The following is a 16,722-nucleotide window of genomic DNA, read 5'->3' as shown; positions in this document are numbered from 1 at the left end:
AATGCAGAACATGAGTCTTCATCTGACTCTGAAGAGGATGACTGGCGATGCATGTCTGGATGGCCCCAAGGAGACTCCCTAGCACAAACCAGGAGCAACCTCAGACCAGAGGCTACAGCCTTCCAGCCACGGGCTGCAACACCAGCACCTGAGGGAGATGATGTGATAGGAGAACAGACCCTGTGGACATCAGATGCAGACAGAGAGCAGAAATAACAGATTGGGACTGAAATGGAAAATGAAGTGACGGTGACAGCAGGCCCGAGTGAGGACATAGATGCTGAGCTGGAGACAGCAAGCAATGAGGGAGAAGTTTCTCCACCATATTCACCACCTGCAAGACAATATCCTTTGAGAAAATAGACATGCTCCCAAAACATTCACATATGATATTGCAGCGTCATGAGAAGAGCTGACTAGGGCAGGCAAGAGTGAGGCAGTGCAACGGGGTGGGAAGGACCACGCAAAAACAGGTTCCACAAAAAGAAGGCACTTTATTTCCGGGAGCAGACAACAAAAATCTACTCAGGCAGGGTTTTTTCTTCCAACTTCCACCAGCCAACAAAAATCCACAAAAGTTTAAACAAAAATGACTTTCCCTCTTCAAAAAGCCGTCCGTCACTCACCCAACTTCTCCCCTGGTCCAAACCAGCCAGCCATGTGCCCTTTGTCTCTCTGGTCGCTCCTCCTGCTCTTTCCCCTCCCCCTTTTCTAGGCCTAACTTAATTAGGTGGCTCACACGTCTACACCTGTCCACTTTGTGAGGGATTCTGGGAGATGTAGTGTGGGCCATTGCCACCATTTTGGGGTGTTGCCACCTCTGGTCCAGGGATGTAACATCCCTCCACTACCTGTCCCCTGGTGATGTCACACATCCCTCTACCCAGGCCTGACGTCCTCGGCAGGGTAAACAAGGCCCAGAAGGCATCACGGCGGGACAGGGCGTCTGTGTTTCCATGGCGCTTTCCGGGTCTGTGAACAACAGAGAAGTTAAACTGCTGGAGACTTAAGAACCACCTAGTTACCTTGCTGTTGGTTTCCTTGTTTTTAGCCATCCACTGCAATGGCAAATGATCTGTCACCAGAGTGAACCTCCTTCCCAGCAGGTAATACTTCAGAGTTTCCAGGGCCCATTTAATGGCGAGGCACTCTTTCTCTACTGTGGCATAGTTCTTCTCCCTTGATAGCAACTTCCGACTCAGATACAGAATTGGGTGTTCCTCACCTTCATGGATCTTCGCCAGCACCGCACCCAGACCCACCTCAGAGGCATCCGCCTGGACCACAAACTCCTTATTGAAGTCGGGGGCCGTAAGGACGGGTTGCGAGCACAAGGCCCTCTTTCGACTGCCAAACGCTTCCTCTGCCGCCGGGTGCCACTTCACCATCTGCCGGTGTTTCTTCGTAGTCAGTTCTGTGAGCGGAGCAACAACTGTAGCAAAGTCAGGGATAAATCGCCTGTAATAACTTGCCAGGCCCAAAAATGACCTCACCTGTTTCTTGGTCCCCGGTTGGGGCCAGTTCTGTATGGCCCCAAGTTGAGCTTCCTGAGGCTTCACGAGGCCCCGCCCGATGGTGTACCCAAGGTAATCGGTTTCACAGAAGGCCAGCTTGCATTTCTTGGGATTTTCCGTCAAGCCGGCTTGTCTTAGGGAATCCAGGACCTTTTTCACCTGAGGTAAGTGGCTTTCCCAGTCTGGACTCTGAATCACCACATCGTCTAAATAGGCTGATGCATAGTCCTGAGGGGGTTTGAGCACCTGGTCCATCAAGCGCTGGAAGGTGGCCGGAGCTCCAAACAAACCAAACGGCATGATGTGATACTGCCAAAGGCCTCCAGGGGTGGCAAAGGCAGTCTTCTCCTTTGAATCGTCTGACAAGGGAACCTGCCAATACCCATGGGTGAGATCCAGGGTTGTTATAAACCGGGCCTGGCCCAGGCTTTCGATTAGCTCGTCAACTCAACGCATGGGGTAGGCATCAAAGTCCGACACTTCATTTACTTTTCTGAAATCGTTACAGAATCGTACCGTGTTGTCAGGCTTGCCTGTTAGGATGATGGGACTAGACCAGGCACTCTTAGACTTCTCTATCACATTCAGCTCACACATCTTTCTGACCTCCTCCTCAATCAGTTTCTTGCGGGCCTCCGGCACCGGATACGGCTTTAGGTTGACCGTTTTTCCTGGAGGGGTGCGTATTTCATGCTCCACTAGGTGGGTGCAACCTGGGAGGGCTGAAAAGACATCCTGATTGCCATCCACTAGCTCTTTGGCTTGTTGTAGTTGGTGAGGGGGAGAGGTCTGGGCCCAACTGCACTTCCTCCCTGGCCCGTTCCTTTGACTCCTGGGGGGCAAGACACAACAACGTCTCCCGAGCATGCCATTTCTTTAGGAGGTTCACATGGTAAATTTGCTCAGCTTTCCTCTTCCCCGGTTGTCGTACTTTGTAGTTGACCTCCCCCACTTTTTCGATTACTTCAAATGGACCCTGCCATGTTGCCAAAAACGTACATTCCACCATGGGGACCAGAACCAGGACTCTGTCTCCTGGGTTGAATTATCTCAGTCGAGGGGTTCGGTCATAGGCTGCCCTCTGATCCCTCTGAGCTTTTTCCATGTGTTCTTTCACCATGGGGATTACCGCGGCCATCCGTTCCCGCATCGCCCCTACATGTTCAATCATGGTACGATGCTGACAGGGTTGCTCCTCCCAAGTCTCCTTGGCAATGTCCAGAAGACCCCTGGGTTTGTGTGAATACAACAAGTCAAAGGGTGAGAAGCCCGTACCAGAGTGCGGAACTCCTCTTGCCGCAAATAGGAGGAGAAGCTGGTCCCAGTTTATTCCGTCTTTGTTGATGGCCTTTCTCAACATGGCTTTGAGGGTCTTATTAAATCTCTCCACTAAACCGTCCGTCTGGGGGTGGTACACCGAGGTCCTCACCTGTTACATAAAGGGGTCCCTTGATCAGTGAGAATCTCTTTTGGAATCCCTACACTACTGCAGAAGAGAAATAGCTCCTTTGCTATCTGTTTCGCATTCGCCTTAAGGGCACAGCTTCTGGATATCGGGTAGCGTAGTCCACGATGACCAAGATGTATTGGTGTCCCCAGGAACTCTTGGGTAGGGGCCCCACGGTATCCATCCCCACCCTTTCTAAGGGTGTTTCTATGATGGGTAACGGGACCAGGGGGTTCCTGTAAGTTTCCTTGGGCGCCTTGACCTGACATTCCGGGCAACTGCGACAGTAGTTTTCTACCTCCTTGTGAACGCCCGGCCAAAATAACCTCTGTAATACTCTTTCCTTAGTCTTCTCCATGCCTAAGTGGGCCCCAAGCACGTGAGTATGGGATAATTGAAGGACTGTGGGACGATGAGGTTGTGGCACCAGGAGCTGTTCAATAACTTTCTCATTACTTTTTATGGCCTGGTACAAGAGGCCATTTTTTATGACAAAGTGAGGGTAGGAAGGAGCCAACCTGGTTCCCACTAGAGTTCCTTCTAGGACCTGAACATTTCTTAAGGCATTGCTAAGGGTAGGATCCTGTAGCTGAGCGGTTCTGTACTGACCTTGGAGCGGTGGCATGGTTCTAGAGCCCCCACAGTCATCTTCCATTGGCCCCAATTCTGACTGAAATTGGCAGGTTGTTGACAACCCCCACCTCCACCGTAAACGTTCCCTTGGTGGTGGTTAGTTTCACCACGGTACTCTGGCACTCGTGGGTGTCTCCATGGACACAATTACTGGAATTGGTTCCCCCCGAGCCGGGGAAGAGGCCTCCAACACAGACTCATTGATCAGGGTCCTGGCACTTCCCGAGTCCAGCAATGCTTCTTGGTTCTGTTTATTTACTGTTACCATGCATTCACACTGCAGTGACGCGAATTGCTTGCCATCACTCGCCTTCCCACAGTTCACCACGCTGAGGGGCGTTTTAAACAGATTATGTAGAATGTAGTTCTCTAAAATCACTGTTGTAGTTGTCATGGCCAAGTGTGCAGACTTGGGTTTACGTACTCGCAACATCAATCAAAGTACAACTTATATACAAAATACAAAACTGTTTCATAAACATACACGTTGACATGTGTAAAAACGTTTTATTGTATTACTCAAAGTCTCTGCTCATCTGTCGATACGACCAGGGAGTTCCAGCCGGGCTACTACTGTACAGTAACTAGCTAAAACAAAGTTACGTAATGTGACGAGAGAATTTGAAAGTACAGAAAACCAACCAGGAGCACCGACAACGTCGGCAAACCTGTGGCAGGCCTTATTTTTTTTATTAATGTCTTTGTACAAATACAGGGACGTTTCGTACAGGACTGGATATTCAGCCACACAGGCGATTAGCTTCTCCATATTAAAAACTGAAAGCTAGAAATGTTTACCATGGTTGCTACGTTACGAGAAACAACAAAAAAAACACTGCGATTGACCATCGCTAGCAAAAATCGCTCATGTGCATAAAGTTGCGAAAATCTCAACTCTGTCGCGTCGCTACTCACAATGCACCACACAAGCGATTCGCCTGGCTCCATAGTAAATGAATGGAAAGCATGTTGTCGCTCGCATCGCGTCGCTGCAGTGTGAACGCACTGTTACTGGGCACGTCGGTCTGCAGTCTTTACTTTCCCCCTGGAGGGCCGCAAAGTGTAAATGAGGGCTTCTGGTGGCCTCGGCGAAGGGCATTGGCTCATCTGGCTTTCCACACTGCCAGGAAATATTGCCAAACTTACCACATCGAAAGCACTGGCGAGGCTCAGGGTTGGAGAACCCCTGTGGCTGTGTTGGATAACCAGCTCTGTTCAGGGGGCTGGACTGAGGGCTGACGGTTTGGCTTGTTTTGGTCGTGTCCCACTGGGCTGATCAGGGACTGGAGATCTTTAGGGGTGGAGCAATTCTGAGGCAGCCTGGTACTGCTCTACTGCTTCCACTAGCTCCATGGTGGTTGTTAACCGTTGGGAGCTAACTATCCTTTTGGCCTAATACGGCAGAGCTCTCAGATACCGATCCATAACCAGCGTCTCTATAATGGCCGCCAGGTCTCTCCTGTCTGGTTCCAGCCACTTTTTGGTTGTTCGAATCAAGTCATGCATTTGTGCACGAGGGGTTATCCCAGTCCGGAAGGTCCAGTAATGGAAACGTTGGGCCAGGCTAAATCTGGTAATGCCATGTCGACTCAGAATCTCTGCCTTTAGCTGGTCATAGTCTTGAGCCACACTGGTCTCTAAATCCTGGAAGGCCTTAAGTGACTCCCCGGAGAGAAAGGGGCCAAAAGTCCAACCCACTGCGTCTTCGGCCACTCCTCCCGAGTGGCTGTAGCCTCAAAGTCATACAGGTAAGCTTCCACATCATCCGTTGCTCCCAGTTTTGGGATAAACTCCCCAGCCTTTGGCTTTGCCCTGGCCAATTGTTGAATCTCCAGCTCTTTTAGGCGATTAGCCGTTGTGTGCTGTTGTACCAATGCTGCATTGGTTTCTTGCTGAGCCCTCAGGTTTTCCACAAGTATCTGTAGCAGCTGCTCCATGTTTGTGTGGGGTTTGCTTGCCTGGAGTTTTGAAAAACGTTTGGTCAAGTCGTCTATATCCTCCCCACTACTCATCTACACTCCGCCTCAGTGCCCGCATTCTCCACCATCTGTAGCGTCACGAGAAGAGCTGACTAGGGCAGGCAAGAGTGAGGCAGTGCAACATGGTGGGAAGGACCACGCAAAAACTGGTTCCACAAAAAAGGGCACTTTATTTTCCGGGAGCAGACAACAAAAATCAATTTAGGCAGGGTTTTTTCTTCCAACTTCCACCAGCCAACAAAAATCCACAAAAGTTTAAACAAAAATGACTTTCCCCTTCAAAAAGCCGTCCGTCACTCACCTAACTTCTCCTCTGGTCCAAACCAGCCAGCCATGTGCCCTTTGTCTCTCTGGGCTCTCCTCCTGCTCTTCCCTCCATCCCCCCTTTTCTAGTCCTAACTTAATAAGGTGGCTCACACATCTACACCTGTCCACTTGGTGAGGGATTCTGGGAGATGTAGTGTGGGCCATTGCCACCATTTTGGGGTGTTGCCACCTCTGGTCCAGGGATGTAACATCCCTTCACAACCTGTCCCCTGGTGATGTCACAATATGTTGGGGCAGCCCACCGTAACTGAATTAAGTTTGAGATCATATGATGCAGTTAAGAGATGCCAGTTCTTGCTATCCAGTTTTAGGATGGCTGCAATTAGTAAGTTCTTGTTCATGTCAAAGTCATAGGTTGGAGTGAAAATGGAAATGTGTTGTGAAGAAAATGTTGAGAAAAGCTACTTTTAGTTTGTATAGGCCCACACAAAGTCAGTTTGTACACTGAGAATCGCACAAGGATAATTGAAGAAGAAATGGTGGTTGTAAGATAGGGTGTTTAAAGGAGTATGGTTGAAAGGACTAACTGCGAAAGTAATCTTATAACAAAACGATATGAGGAAAAGTGATGTGTTATTAGTTTCATTGAAGTATGAGATTCTATGTGATGTGATTACACTACAGGTCAAAGGTCACGCCAAGTCCAGTCAAGACAAGCTACCCGTGAACACAGCGGAGTAAATGGATGGTTGACGTAGTGCACAATGACTTCCCCTGTTTAACACATGGCATTAAGTTGAGATAGATGTGATGTGAAGTCTGTCATTAGATGTGTGTCTTGAATAATGGACTCAAACCTGTAAGTGATCACACGGTTTAAAACAGAAGGAACTGAGCCGGGAAATGTCGGGACGACATTTAGTTAAGCAGGGGAGAGTGTGGCATACCCCTTCCCCCCCCCATTTAGTCTTTTCTTTGGTCCCGTTTCATGATTTTGTGGCCTTTTATTTTCTTAAACCTTGTGCTGCCTTCGGGTCACATGACCAAAAGGTTCATAACGAACCATCGCTGTGTTTACCCAATTTTACCCAATACAAAAGCAAATAAAAAAAAAATTATTTTAACCTTCGCAATGTGGGGGGTCTGAGACAGCCCAACGGTTAAAAGAAAATGCTTCACTTTGTTTTTGTATGCGGTAAAGTTGTCGCAAACAAAGGTGGGTCACAATGACTGATGGGTCAGAATGACCCGAGGAGAACACAAGGGTTAATTGACTATGCTGTTGCATGTTTTTGCCTTAGATGGCGCTGTTAGTAAGAGATGATACTGCAGTTGCATGACGGTTAGGGAGAAGAAAAAAAGCTAAGCTTGACGAGTTCTCGAGGGAAAGAAAAATAACCTGTCATTGTTTGCAAGTGAGATCTTAAAGTTTGAATAAAAGGAGACAATCTCTCCCCGCACACTGTTGAGAGTATCACTTTCTTCAAGTGTGCAACATTAACTATATTTATATCTTCCGACAAAAACTCATATTCTGCATCATATGGGACAACTGTGGTGCTGCGGGTACATAATTACGTATTGGTTCCGAAAGCATATGCCATAGGATGAACAGGGATAGGTATGATGGGTTGATTTTCTTCCATATTTAATGCAGTTTGACGGGTTGAAATTGAGCGCAGCCATACTCGTGACGTCAGATGTGTACGTCATTTAAACATGGCGGTGCCCAGTTCTTTTTAAGTACATAATTTACACTTTAGAGATTTCGATTATTTATAGAACATGGCATACAGTCGTATGTTATATATTTTTTTAAAGTCATTAAATGTATATACTATTATAATATCACTGTGTCTAATCGCAGTTCAGTTCCACTTTAATGGTTTTGTAGGGAGTCCATTGTGTCACTTTACCAGTACCTTTAAGTTTCTAGGGTTGCCCCGGATGAACGGTATAGAAATATCGTCGTCGTTATCTACCGCTTGTCCGGGGGTCGGGTCGCGGGGGCAGCGACCTAAGCAGGGAGGCCCAGACTTCCCTCACCCCAGCCACTTCCACCAGCTCTTCCTGGGGGACCCCGAGGTGTTCCCAGGCCAGCCGAGAGACATAGTCCCTCCACCGTGTCCTGGGTCTTCCCCGGGGCCTCTTCCCAGTGGGACGTGCCCAGAACACCTCACTAGGGAGGCGTCCAGGAAGCATCCTTATCAGATGCCCGAGCCACCTCAGCTGGCTGCGGTTCTACTCTGAGCCCCTCCCGGATGACCGAGCTTCTCATCCTATCTCTAAGGGAGAGCCTGGACACCCTGCGGAGAAAGCTCATTTTGAACGCTTGTATTCGCGATCTTGTTCTTTTGGTCACTACCCATAGTTTGTGACCATAGGTGACGGTAGGAACGTAGATCGACTGGTAAATGGAGAGCTTCGCCTTTCGACTCAGCTCCTTCTTCACCACGAAGGACCGATGCAGAGCCCGCATCACTGCGGACGCCGCAACGATCCGCCTGTCGATCTCGCACTCCATTCTTCCCTCACTCGTGAACAAGACCCCGAGATACTTGAACTCCTCCGCTTGGGACAAGATCTCCTCCCCGACCCGGAGTTGGCACTCCACCCTTTTCCGGTCGATAACCATGGCCTCAGATTTGGAGGTGCTGATTCGCATCCCAGCCGCTTCACATTCAATTGCGAACTGCTCCAGTGAGAGCTGTAGGTCGCAGCCCGATGAAGCCAACAGGACCACATCATCTGCAAAAAGCAGCGACCTCATCCTGAGGTCACCAAACCGGACCCCCTCAAGGCCCTGGCTGCGCCAAAAAATTCTGTCCATATACGTAATGAACAGAATCGGTGACAAAGGGCAGCCCTGGCAGTCCAACCCCCACCGGGAACAAGTTCGACTTACTACCTGCAATGCGGACCAAACTCTGGCACCGGTCGTACAGGGACCGGACAGCCCCGATCACATTGCTCCTCCTGAATCCGAGGTTCGACAATCCAACGGACCCTCCTCTCCAGGACCCCTGAATAGACTTTCCCAGGGAGGCTGAGGAAATATTCAGTCTAGAAATATTCCTGTATGAATTTGTACATCTTGCCAACTGCGGAGCGGCAGTAACAGAATCTTTCACAGTAGTCTGATAGTCTGAAGGATTAAATGAAGTCATGCGTCAAATGACATAATGCACACAAACACACAGAGGCACCTCAACCCAGCTGTCCATGACTGCCCATTAGCACACAGCTAAAGGCAAACAACGTCAGTGCTTCCTCTAGGAATCTTTTTAGCAGTGGGGGCAGGTCTGTCCGAACCCCCCCCCCCCCCCCCCCCCCGGCCAAAACAAAGTGCAAACCCTATACTTCGGAGCAGGTTCATGTAATAGTCTAATAGCTAATGTAATATTGCACACATTTTCGTTCTATTTCCCTAAATCAAGTTAGCCTACTTTAAGACACCTTACACTCAAAGTATGTTGTAAATGGCATAAATGCTACCAATTGATTGACTTAACAACTTATTGTTAATGGTCAGTGACCTAGCCTATCGATTAAAGTAGGTCACTCGGAAGCATGTACAATGTCTGCTTCATTTTATCTTGATGGGCTGGAAATTCTGTAGCAAATAATATACCCACTATTTAGTAATTAAAACTAATACAGCATAATAATGCACCTAAAATACAAACGTGAGCAACGGCAGCAATCGCTATCGAATCAACAGACGTGCAATTTCAAGAGCAGGGGAACAATACAAACAACAAAAATCACCAGTTAACTTAATTTAAATGTGCAAGAACTATAGACTAATACAAAAACAAGCTTAAATGAACTGACAACATAAGTTATATAACTTACAGTTCTCAAGGACGCACACATGCAATCTCAACTGCGCTGTTAAGCGCGTGTCCGTGGCATTCTCCGACATGCACTCTAACAATCACGGCAGACAGACGGCCAAACATTTTGTACAGCCCTATTTCTGATACTGTGGCGGCAGAAATGTTGCTGTGGCGGGTCGCCACGACAAAATCAACACAGCGGAAACACTGAATGTTGTCTAATGATACTGATAAAAGTGAAAATGCATGAGATCAAAGAAAGTTTACTGTTAAACACAAACATATTTTCATCCCTCTGTATGTGTTATATAGGACGCTATGTTCTCGTACTTGTTCAGAGGCATAACCTGCCCTCCCTAAAGCTTTTTGGGGAAATGTCCCTCCCTGCCCTAAAAAGTGGGCGGTACAGTACAAGATTCTGAGATATTTTCCTCAAAACTTGAAACTCATCTCCAATCAGTCAGTTGTTTCCTCTGTCAGGTTGTAACAGCTTATAACTAGGCCTGTCGCGATAGTCAATATATTGACTTATCGCACGGTATATGGAAATGAGCGCAATCATTTTTGGTGCTGCGATATATTGCGACTGATAATTTTTATAGCAAATAATGATTACATTAATTTTTACATAAGAAGGAATGTCACCAACATTTTAGTCGATCCCGCTGCCTCAGACATTTTCTCTGCTTTCTGTTTCGAAAGCGTAGGCGGGACTAGCGTCTCCACACACAGAGCGGACACCGACAGGTGAAGAGAAGGCGTGAACTCACTGTGTTATAAAGTGTTCTGTTTCGTGACATCTACAGCTAGTTAGGAAGAACAAGTTAAAATGGACTTGGTTTCAAAACCGCAATCTTCAGCTCCGGTGAGGGAACATTTTGTCTTTAAGACAAATGAGATGAGAGCCAATTAACGTCAACGAGCCGGTATGTCAACTTTGTTTAAAACAAGTGGAAACGAAAAGAGGCAACTAGCCTAACATCTCACCGAGCAATACATAACTGTCTATCCCACCCAGTTTTTCAACCTGTGAACAACAACTGCAGCTGGAAAGGGGTCTTCTGTTACAGATGCCTTTTCCCGACAGTGCAAATGTAAACGTGACAGCACGAAATGGTGTACACTCACGGATAGGGTAACTCGCTATATAGCCAAAGAGATGCAGCCATTAAACACGGTCAAAAAACCAGCATTTACAAATATGCTGCAAACTTTTGACAAACACAGGGCTGCCAACTCTCACACATTGGCCGTGAGACACACCTTGTATCCACCTTATTCTCAGGGGGTCTACTGTAGAAATTATTATGGGTGCAACTTCCGGTGATTAGCGGAAGTTGCGGTTTGCTATACGTTAGTCCCAGCCAGCCGTCAACAGTGATTCTTTCGAAAGTAATTTCAACTGTAATTTTACTAAAACTGGTTTGTTTTTAAACACTTGTCATTTAATTGTTATTATCATTGTTATAAAATGTCATTGCGGAGCTCTGGTAGGCTACCTGTTACGCTGTTTGCGGCTTTACTAGCTAACAACCAGATTTAGCTAAATCTGTGGCTTCAACGACAGTGTGTTGAAACACCCACAACAAAAAGGGATTTCTTGTGACAAATGGTACAGTTTCCTTCGCCTGCCTATAGATGAGGACTACAAAAGAATGTAGCTGAAAAACCCAGCCTTGAAGAGACCACCCAAAACTCTATCGTATGTGTACTCATTTCATTTTGTGGCCAAAAAGCCGACGGAGGAAATCTGCATCCTACTTTGTGTTTAGGCTACGAAAGACCTCCACAGATTTAGTTGCAGTACTGTCAGTAAAGGTGGGATGCAATTATTCATATATGAATTTTTGTGGTTTAGTAGTGTTCTGGTCCAGCTACACATGAGCACCCAGCCGTTTCTATTTCACCTGACGATGAAACTAAAACCTAGGACCGGTGATTTTTGAGGCTCTGACTAGGCTCTATGTCTGCTTTAAGGTAGATAAGGTTGTGTCCCACCTCCTTTATTAAAATGCGACCAACTTTATTGCTGTGGAGGTACCTAGCTACTGATAAGACTCATAGCTTTTCAGGTTATTTATCGCTTCACCGTCCCTATCAAGAGTTAATAAAGTAGCTAAATATGCTATTGTACGTTATTTGAGGCCACTTTTTCAGGTCGACCTCCCATCCTTCGATAGTAGAAGGCAGAGGTATGATCAAACTGTCCCGATTCTGGTGTAACAGGCTGTGTTCCCACATGTTTAATTTTGCATCAGAATTAGCTTACGGCAATTACTGTTTATGAGCGTTACCATGACAATCGCCTGCTCCGGAAGTCGCGCCCATAATTCAGGAAATGGATCATGGGAGCGGTCATTATGTAATCAGTGGCATAAAATGGACTGAAAATTACAATTGACGTGTGTGCAATAATATCGTTTATCGCAATTAATTTTGGTGCAATATATTGCACAAGAAAAAGTAGTTATCGTGACAGCCCTACTTATAACAACGACCTGCCAGTTTTCTATGGTGCTATGATGTGACGCGGCTAATCAATGAGCTTTGTGAAGTCCTCAAGATGTATCTTATGCTCTTATGTTTGTTTATTCTCTTATTAGTTTGTCTATTTTCTTATTTTCTCCCTTGTTCCTCTCCTCCTCCGTCCATATCCTACTCCTCCCCTTTCTTATTTACTCCCTCCAACTGCTGTTCCCTTCCCCTACCTTTCTCCTTTACTCCTCATCATCATTCCTTTATCCTGTCCTCTCAATCTTCCTCCCCATGTCCTGTCCAGCTTCTAGGTGGAAGAATATCTACAGTAGTCCGTCGACCTCGGTGGAGGCTAGCTGCTCGTCCTCAGGCTTGCTGTCTCCTGGGTACCATAAATCCACTAACAAACCTCTACTAACGTGTGGCAGCTCAGGTATGGCATGATAACATTAACACACATCACACTGCTGCTTCTCCTCTTCCTCTGTGTTTTGGGGTTCTAGAAGACGGTGGTGGTGGACATTGACACCCCTATGTGTATACAACCCCAATTCCTCAAAAGTTGGGACGTAAAATAAAAAACAATACAATGATTTGCAAATCTCATGAACCCATATGTTATTCACTATAGAACATAGAAAACATAAAATGTTTAAACTGATGAAATGTACCATTTTTAAGGAAAAATACGGTAATTCAGAATTTGATGGCTGCAACACGTCTCAAAGTTGGGACAAGGCCATGTTTACCACTGTGTAGCATTACCTCTTCTTTTAACAACAGTCTTAATATGTCTGCTGAGGAGACCAGTTGCTGGAGTTGTGGGAGAGGAATGTTATCCCTTTTGTGTCTGATACAGGGTTCTTGCTGCTCAACGATCCTGGGTCTACTTTGTCATATTTTTTGCTTTATGATCCACCAAAGGGTTTTAACTGGTGAAAGGTCTGGGCTGCAGGCAGCCCAGTTCAGCAACCAGACTCTTCTATTACGAAGCCATGCAGTTGTAACAGATGCAGGGTGTGGTTTAACATTGTCTTCCTGAAATATGCAAGACCTTCCCTGAAAAAGATGTTGCCTGAATGCAAGCAAATGTTGCTCTAAAACCTGTCAACATTGATGGTGGCTTTCCACATGTGTAAGTTGCCCATTCTACAAGCACTACCGTATTTTTCGGAAAACAAGCCGCATTTTCTATAACCCACAACCCACCAGAATGGGAGCTTTGTGTTTGTAAATCGTATTTTAACCCGCACTGAAATATATGCTGCACTTGATACGGGAACAATGATAGAGCTACCAAGCAATGCACGAGTAGGCTATAGGCAATCTTACAGCATACCGTAACACACTTCGGTTGTGGATAGTGTGTCCATGCGTGGCAAAATCCATTGTTATGTCTAAAAAATTATTTTAAATATAGTAGAAATTTAACTAGCTTGCAAATCCTGAGGATAGCCTACCGAAGTTAAATTAACGAATGTCATTAGCGATGCTAGCTAACGTTCGTTTGCTAGCTGCATATAACATTTCACTGGATCTTGCAGATGTTTGATTTACTGAAATTATTATGAAATGTTATGTTCTACTAGCCATTTGCCTACTGTAGCAAGTCACTGTATTTCCAAGCCCAGAAACGACAACAGTAAATAATTCCTCTTTCAATTCCTCTTTCAATAGAGGGTTTTCACGACGCGTCATCAGACCGGAAGTCGCCATATTGGAGGCACTCCGCATCACAACAAAGCACAGGCACTGAAGTATATACCGAACGTGGTCAAGGAAAATGGTTAAAGGGGCAATTGACCGGGTTTTTGGGGTATTTCACACTGTTCCTTAAGGTCTCCGAATAGGGTATGTAACATTGGTTGGGTTGAAAATGGCCCGGGTGCTCTTCTATGCCCACTGACAGATCCTCTGAAATGATCCCAGGAAAAAACACTAGCTTTTCTCCTTTTATGGTGTGCTCATTAAGAGTGAAGCTGGGGAGCAAAAACGCAACACGGCCAACAGCAGCACTCGCTGAAACACCGAAGTTGAAGACTTGAAATAAAAACTATCTATTGTGTCTACACAACACTGTTTTCAACAGATTGACTATATATCATTTGAAATGATAACATTACTTGTTTCCACTTCTGTTGTTGAAGCAAACTGGATTGACTTGGGTGGGTAGAACGTTAGGCTACAGCTTAGCAACCAAACCATATCCTAATTCTACTCGGCTTCAGTTAGCTAGCTAGCTCTAAATAACTTGCTGAAAAATAACATGACCAAGATCTGGACAAACATGCATCGTGAATTGTAGATGTACATTTCACAGGTTATTTATTTGAATGAAACACAGTCAGGAACATGAATCAACGTTAGCCCCTTTGCCAATAAACTAGGCTAAATTATCACACATTCTAACTATGCTCTTGCGTTAGCAAGCTAAACTTGTTTACATGCCTACTGTTACTAGTAACAGTTACTAGCAATGCTAACGTATCCTGTATCAAGCACCTGCCTTTCTCCAGTTCTTTCAAATAGATTATCTAGACAGGCGTTAACAATAAGCCAGACTGCTGTTCGTTTTCTGGCTATTTTTCGGAAGCTTCCCTTCTAATGCAGACAACAGCTAGTCTAGCTAGAGTCATTTGATGTGTGTAGAAACTTATTTAGCATTCTACCTGGTATGCTATATTATACAGGAAACGTTAGCATTGCTAATAACTGTTAGCACAACATCATACTGTCCTTATAGCTTGCGGTTGCAACGAGCATACGGTCGGAACAGCACCTCTTTCCAGGTTCAGCTTCCTAGCAAGTCCTGCGTGCAATTATCCAAGGTTGTCAAAACTGTCTTGGGTGAAATGTTCAGAACAAATGAATGATTGAGTGTCGAACTTCGCCAAGATCTTCTCATAAGACAACAGCAGCCATGCCTGTTGAATGTTTGGCTCCTTGGGAAGACTGTGAGTGTTAGCCTTCCCTGTACAGCTAGGAACACAGCATTTACGACCGTGGTCCATTTTCATTATCCTTGTTATAATTCAAAACGTTCTTCTTTGTAATTCCTTATAAGTAGCTTACACAGAGCAGCGTGCAGCTAAACTAGTATCGGACATAGCTACCACGCTACCTCGGGCTGGTCTGGATGTAAATTCGGGGGCGTGACAAAGATACAGACCAGAGCCAAAAAGGGCGGTCCCCGGTCCTACGTAGGACCGGTAGCTTTGTTGAAAAGCTAGCGTTTTACAGCCAAATTTTTTCTTTTTTAGATTTGAATAGGAAAGAGTTGTCAATGGACTTTGATATTCACGGTATGTTCATTTTACCCACCGAACTGTCGTTATTCAACTATGACAAGGTAAAATCGGTTTTGCAGTCAATTGCCCCTTTAAATATGGCAGTGTTTCAGGTTGTACCAATAGGACAGATCGAGAAAAACATTTTGAATATTATTGACTTCCAAAAGTTATTAAAAACCAGGGAGAGGAATGCCAGAGATTATCAAAGGAAAGGAGGCGCTTGTGGTTGGCAATGCTCAACCAAGATCTACGAGGGAAAAAACACGATTGACAGTGACTTGGCTACACCTTGAGTATTGCAATGATATCATACAGTTGAGGTTAGGTTGGTTAAAGACGTTATTGCATTAACTTACTTTGGCCTTCACAACACAACGGTCGTTGATAACTTGGTACTGTACTGCGTTTCCCTCACCCATCCACACACCATCTGGCCTCCAAACCTTAGTTGGATTCAAGGTCTTCCGCTGTGTATGGACTTGGCGAGAAAACCAGATAGTTGACTATATCGGGATATGCAACTGAAGGAAAAATCACTGGGTCGTCACAGATCCAAGAAGAGGGAGCTAACTCGTAGGGATCTGCACCGCCAATAAATCGTAATTTCTCGAAATATTGCATCCTTTTCTTGTGGGTTAAGTATATGCCTTTGCATCTTGGACGTGTATTAATGAGCGTTTAGGTTGTTTAGACATGGCTGCATTCACTTACACAAGTATCCAAAGCGCACAATACTCCATTGTACTCCGTTCAGTTTTTTACATCGAGTGCCTCCACAATGGCCGCGCATCCGGGTTACCGCCCCAAAACGTGACGTCGGTGAAAACCCTCTATAAGCCCCCGTTCCAGTGTTGAGGATTAAATTAGCTGCACGGTCTATAGAGATCTTGGGACAAAGCCAATTTTTTGTTTTAAAACCGGGCTACACGCCTCTTCTAAATATAAGCCGTACAACCACAAGAAAACTGTAAAATCGGGGTCCCGGTTTTATTTCAGAAAAATACGGTAATGCAACCCCATACCATCAGAAATGCAGACTTTTGGACTAAACACTGATAAAGAGCCGGATGGTCCCTCTCCTCTTTAATCCAGAGGACGCAATGTCCATGGTTTCCATAAATAATTTCAGATTTCCATTTGTCTGACCACAGAACAGTTTTTACACTTTGTCCATTTTAAATGAGCTTTTGCCCAGATAAAATGGCAGTGTTTCTGGATCATGTTCACATATGGCTTCTTCTTTGCACAATAGAGCTTGAACCTGCATTTGTGGATGGC

The 16,722-nt window shown here is 45.7% G+C and overlaps 1 protein-coding gene across 14 annotated transcripts in view; it reads left to right on the top strand.

The window, feature by feature from the left end:
• Positions 1 to 16,722, top strand: part of LOC146302869 (SLAIN motif-containing protein-like) — a 42,089-nt gene that overhangs the window by 18,102 nt on the left and 7,265 nt on the right. For 13 of the 14 annotated variants that reach the window (XM_084697353.1, XM_084697359.1, XM_084697351.1 and 10 more), the window contains one exon: positions 12,459 to 12,587. The exons of the other annotated variant lie outside the window; for it this stretch is intronic. In XM_084697353.1, coding sequence (XP_084553479.1) covers positions 12,459 to 12,587 — 129 coding nt within the window. The remainder of the gene's footprint in view (positions 1 to 12,458; positions 12,588 to 16,722) is intronic. 14 annotated transcript variants of the gene reach the window in all.

Source organism: Hypomesus nipponensis, chromosome 1, assembly GCF_054491055.1.
Source record: "Hypomesus nipponensis isolate SF chromosome 1, ASM5449105v1, whole genome shotgun sequence".
Taxonomy (NCBI): domain Eukaryota; kingdom Metazoa; phylum Chordata; class Actinopteri; order Osmeriformes; family Osmeridae; genus Hypomesus; species Hypomesus nipponensis.
Note: the sequence above shows the minus strand (reverse complement) of the source record. Positions and strands in the feature narration are given on the sequence as shown.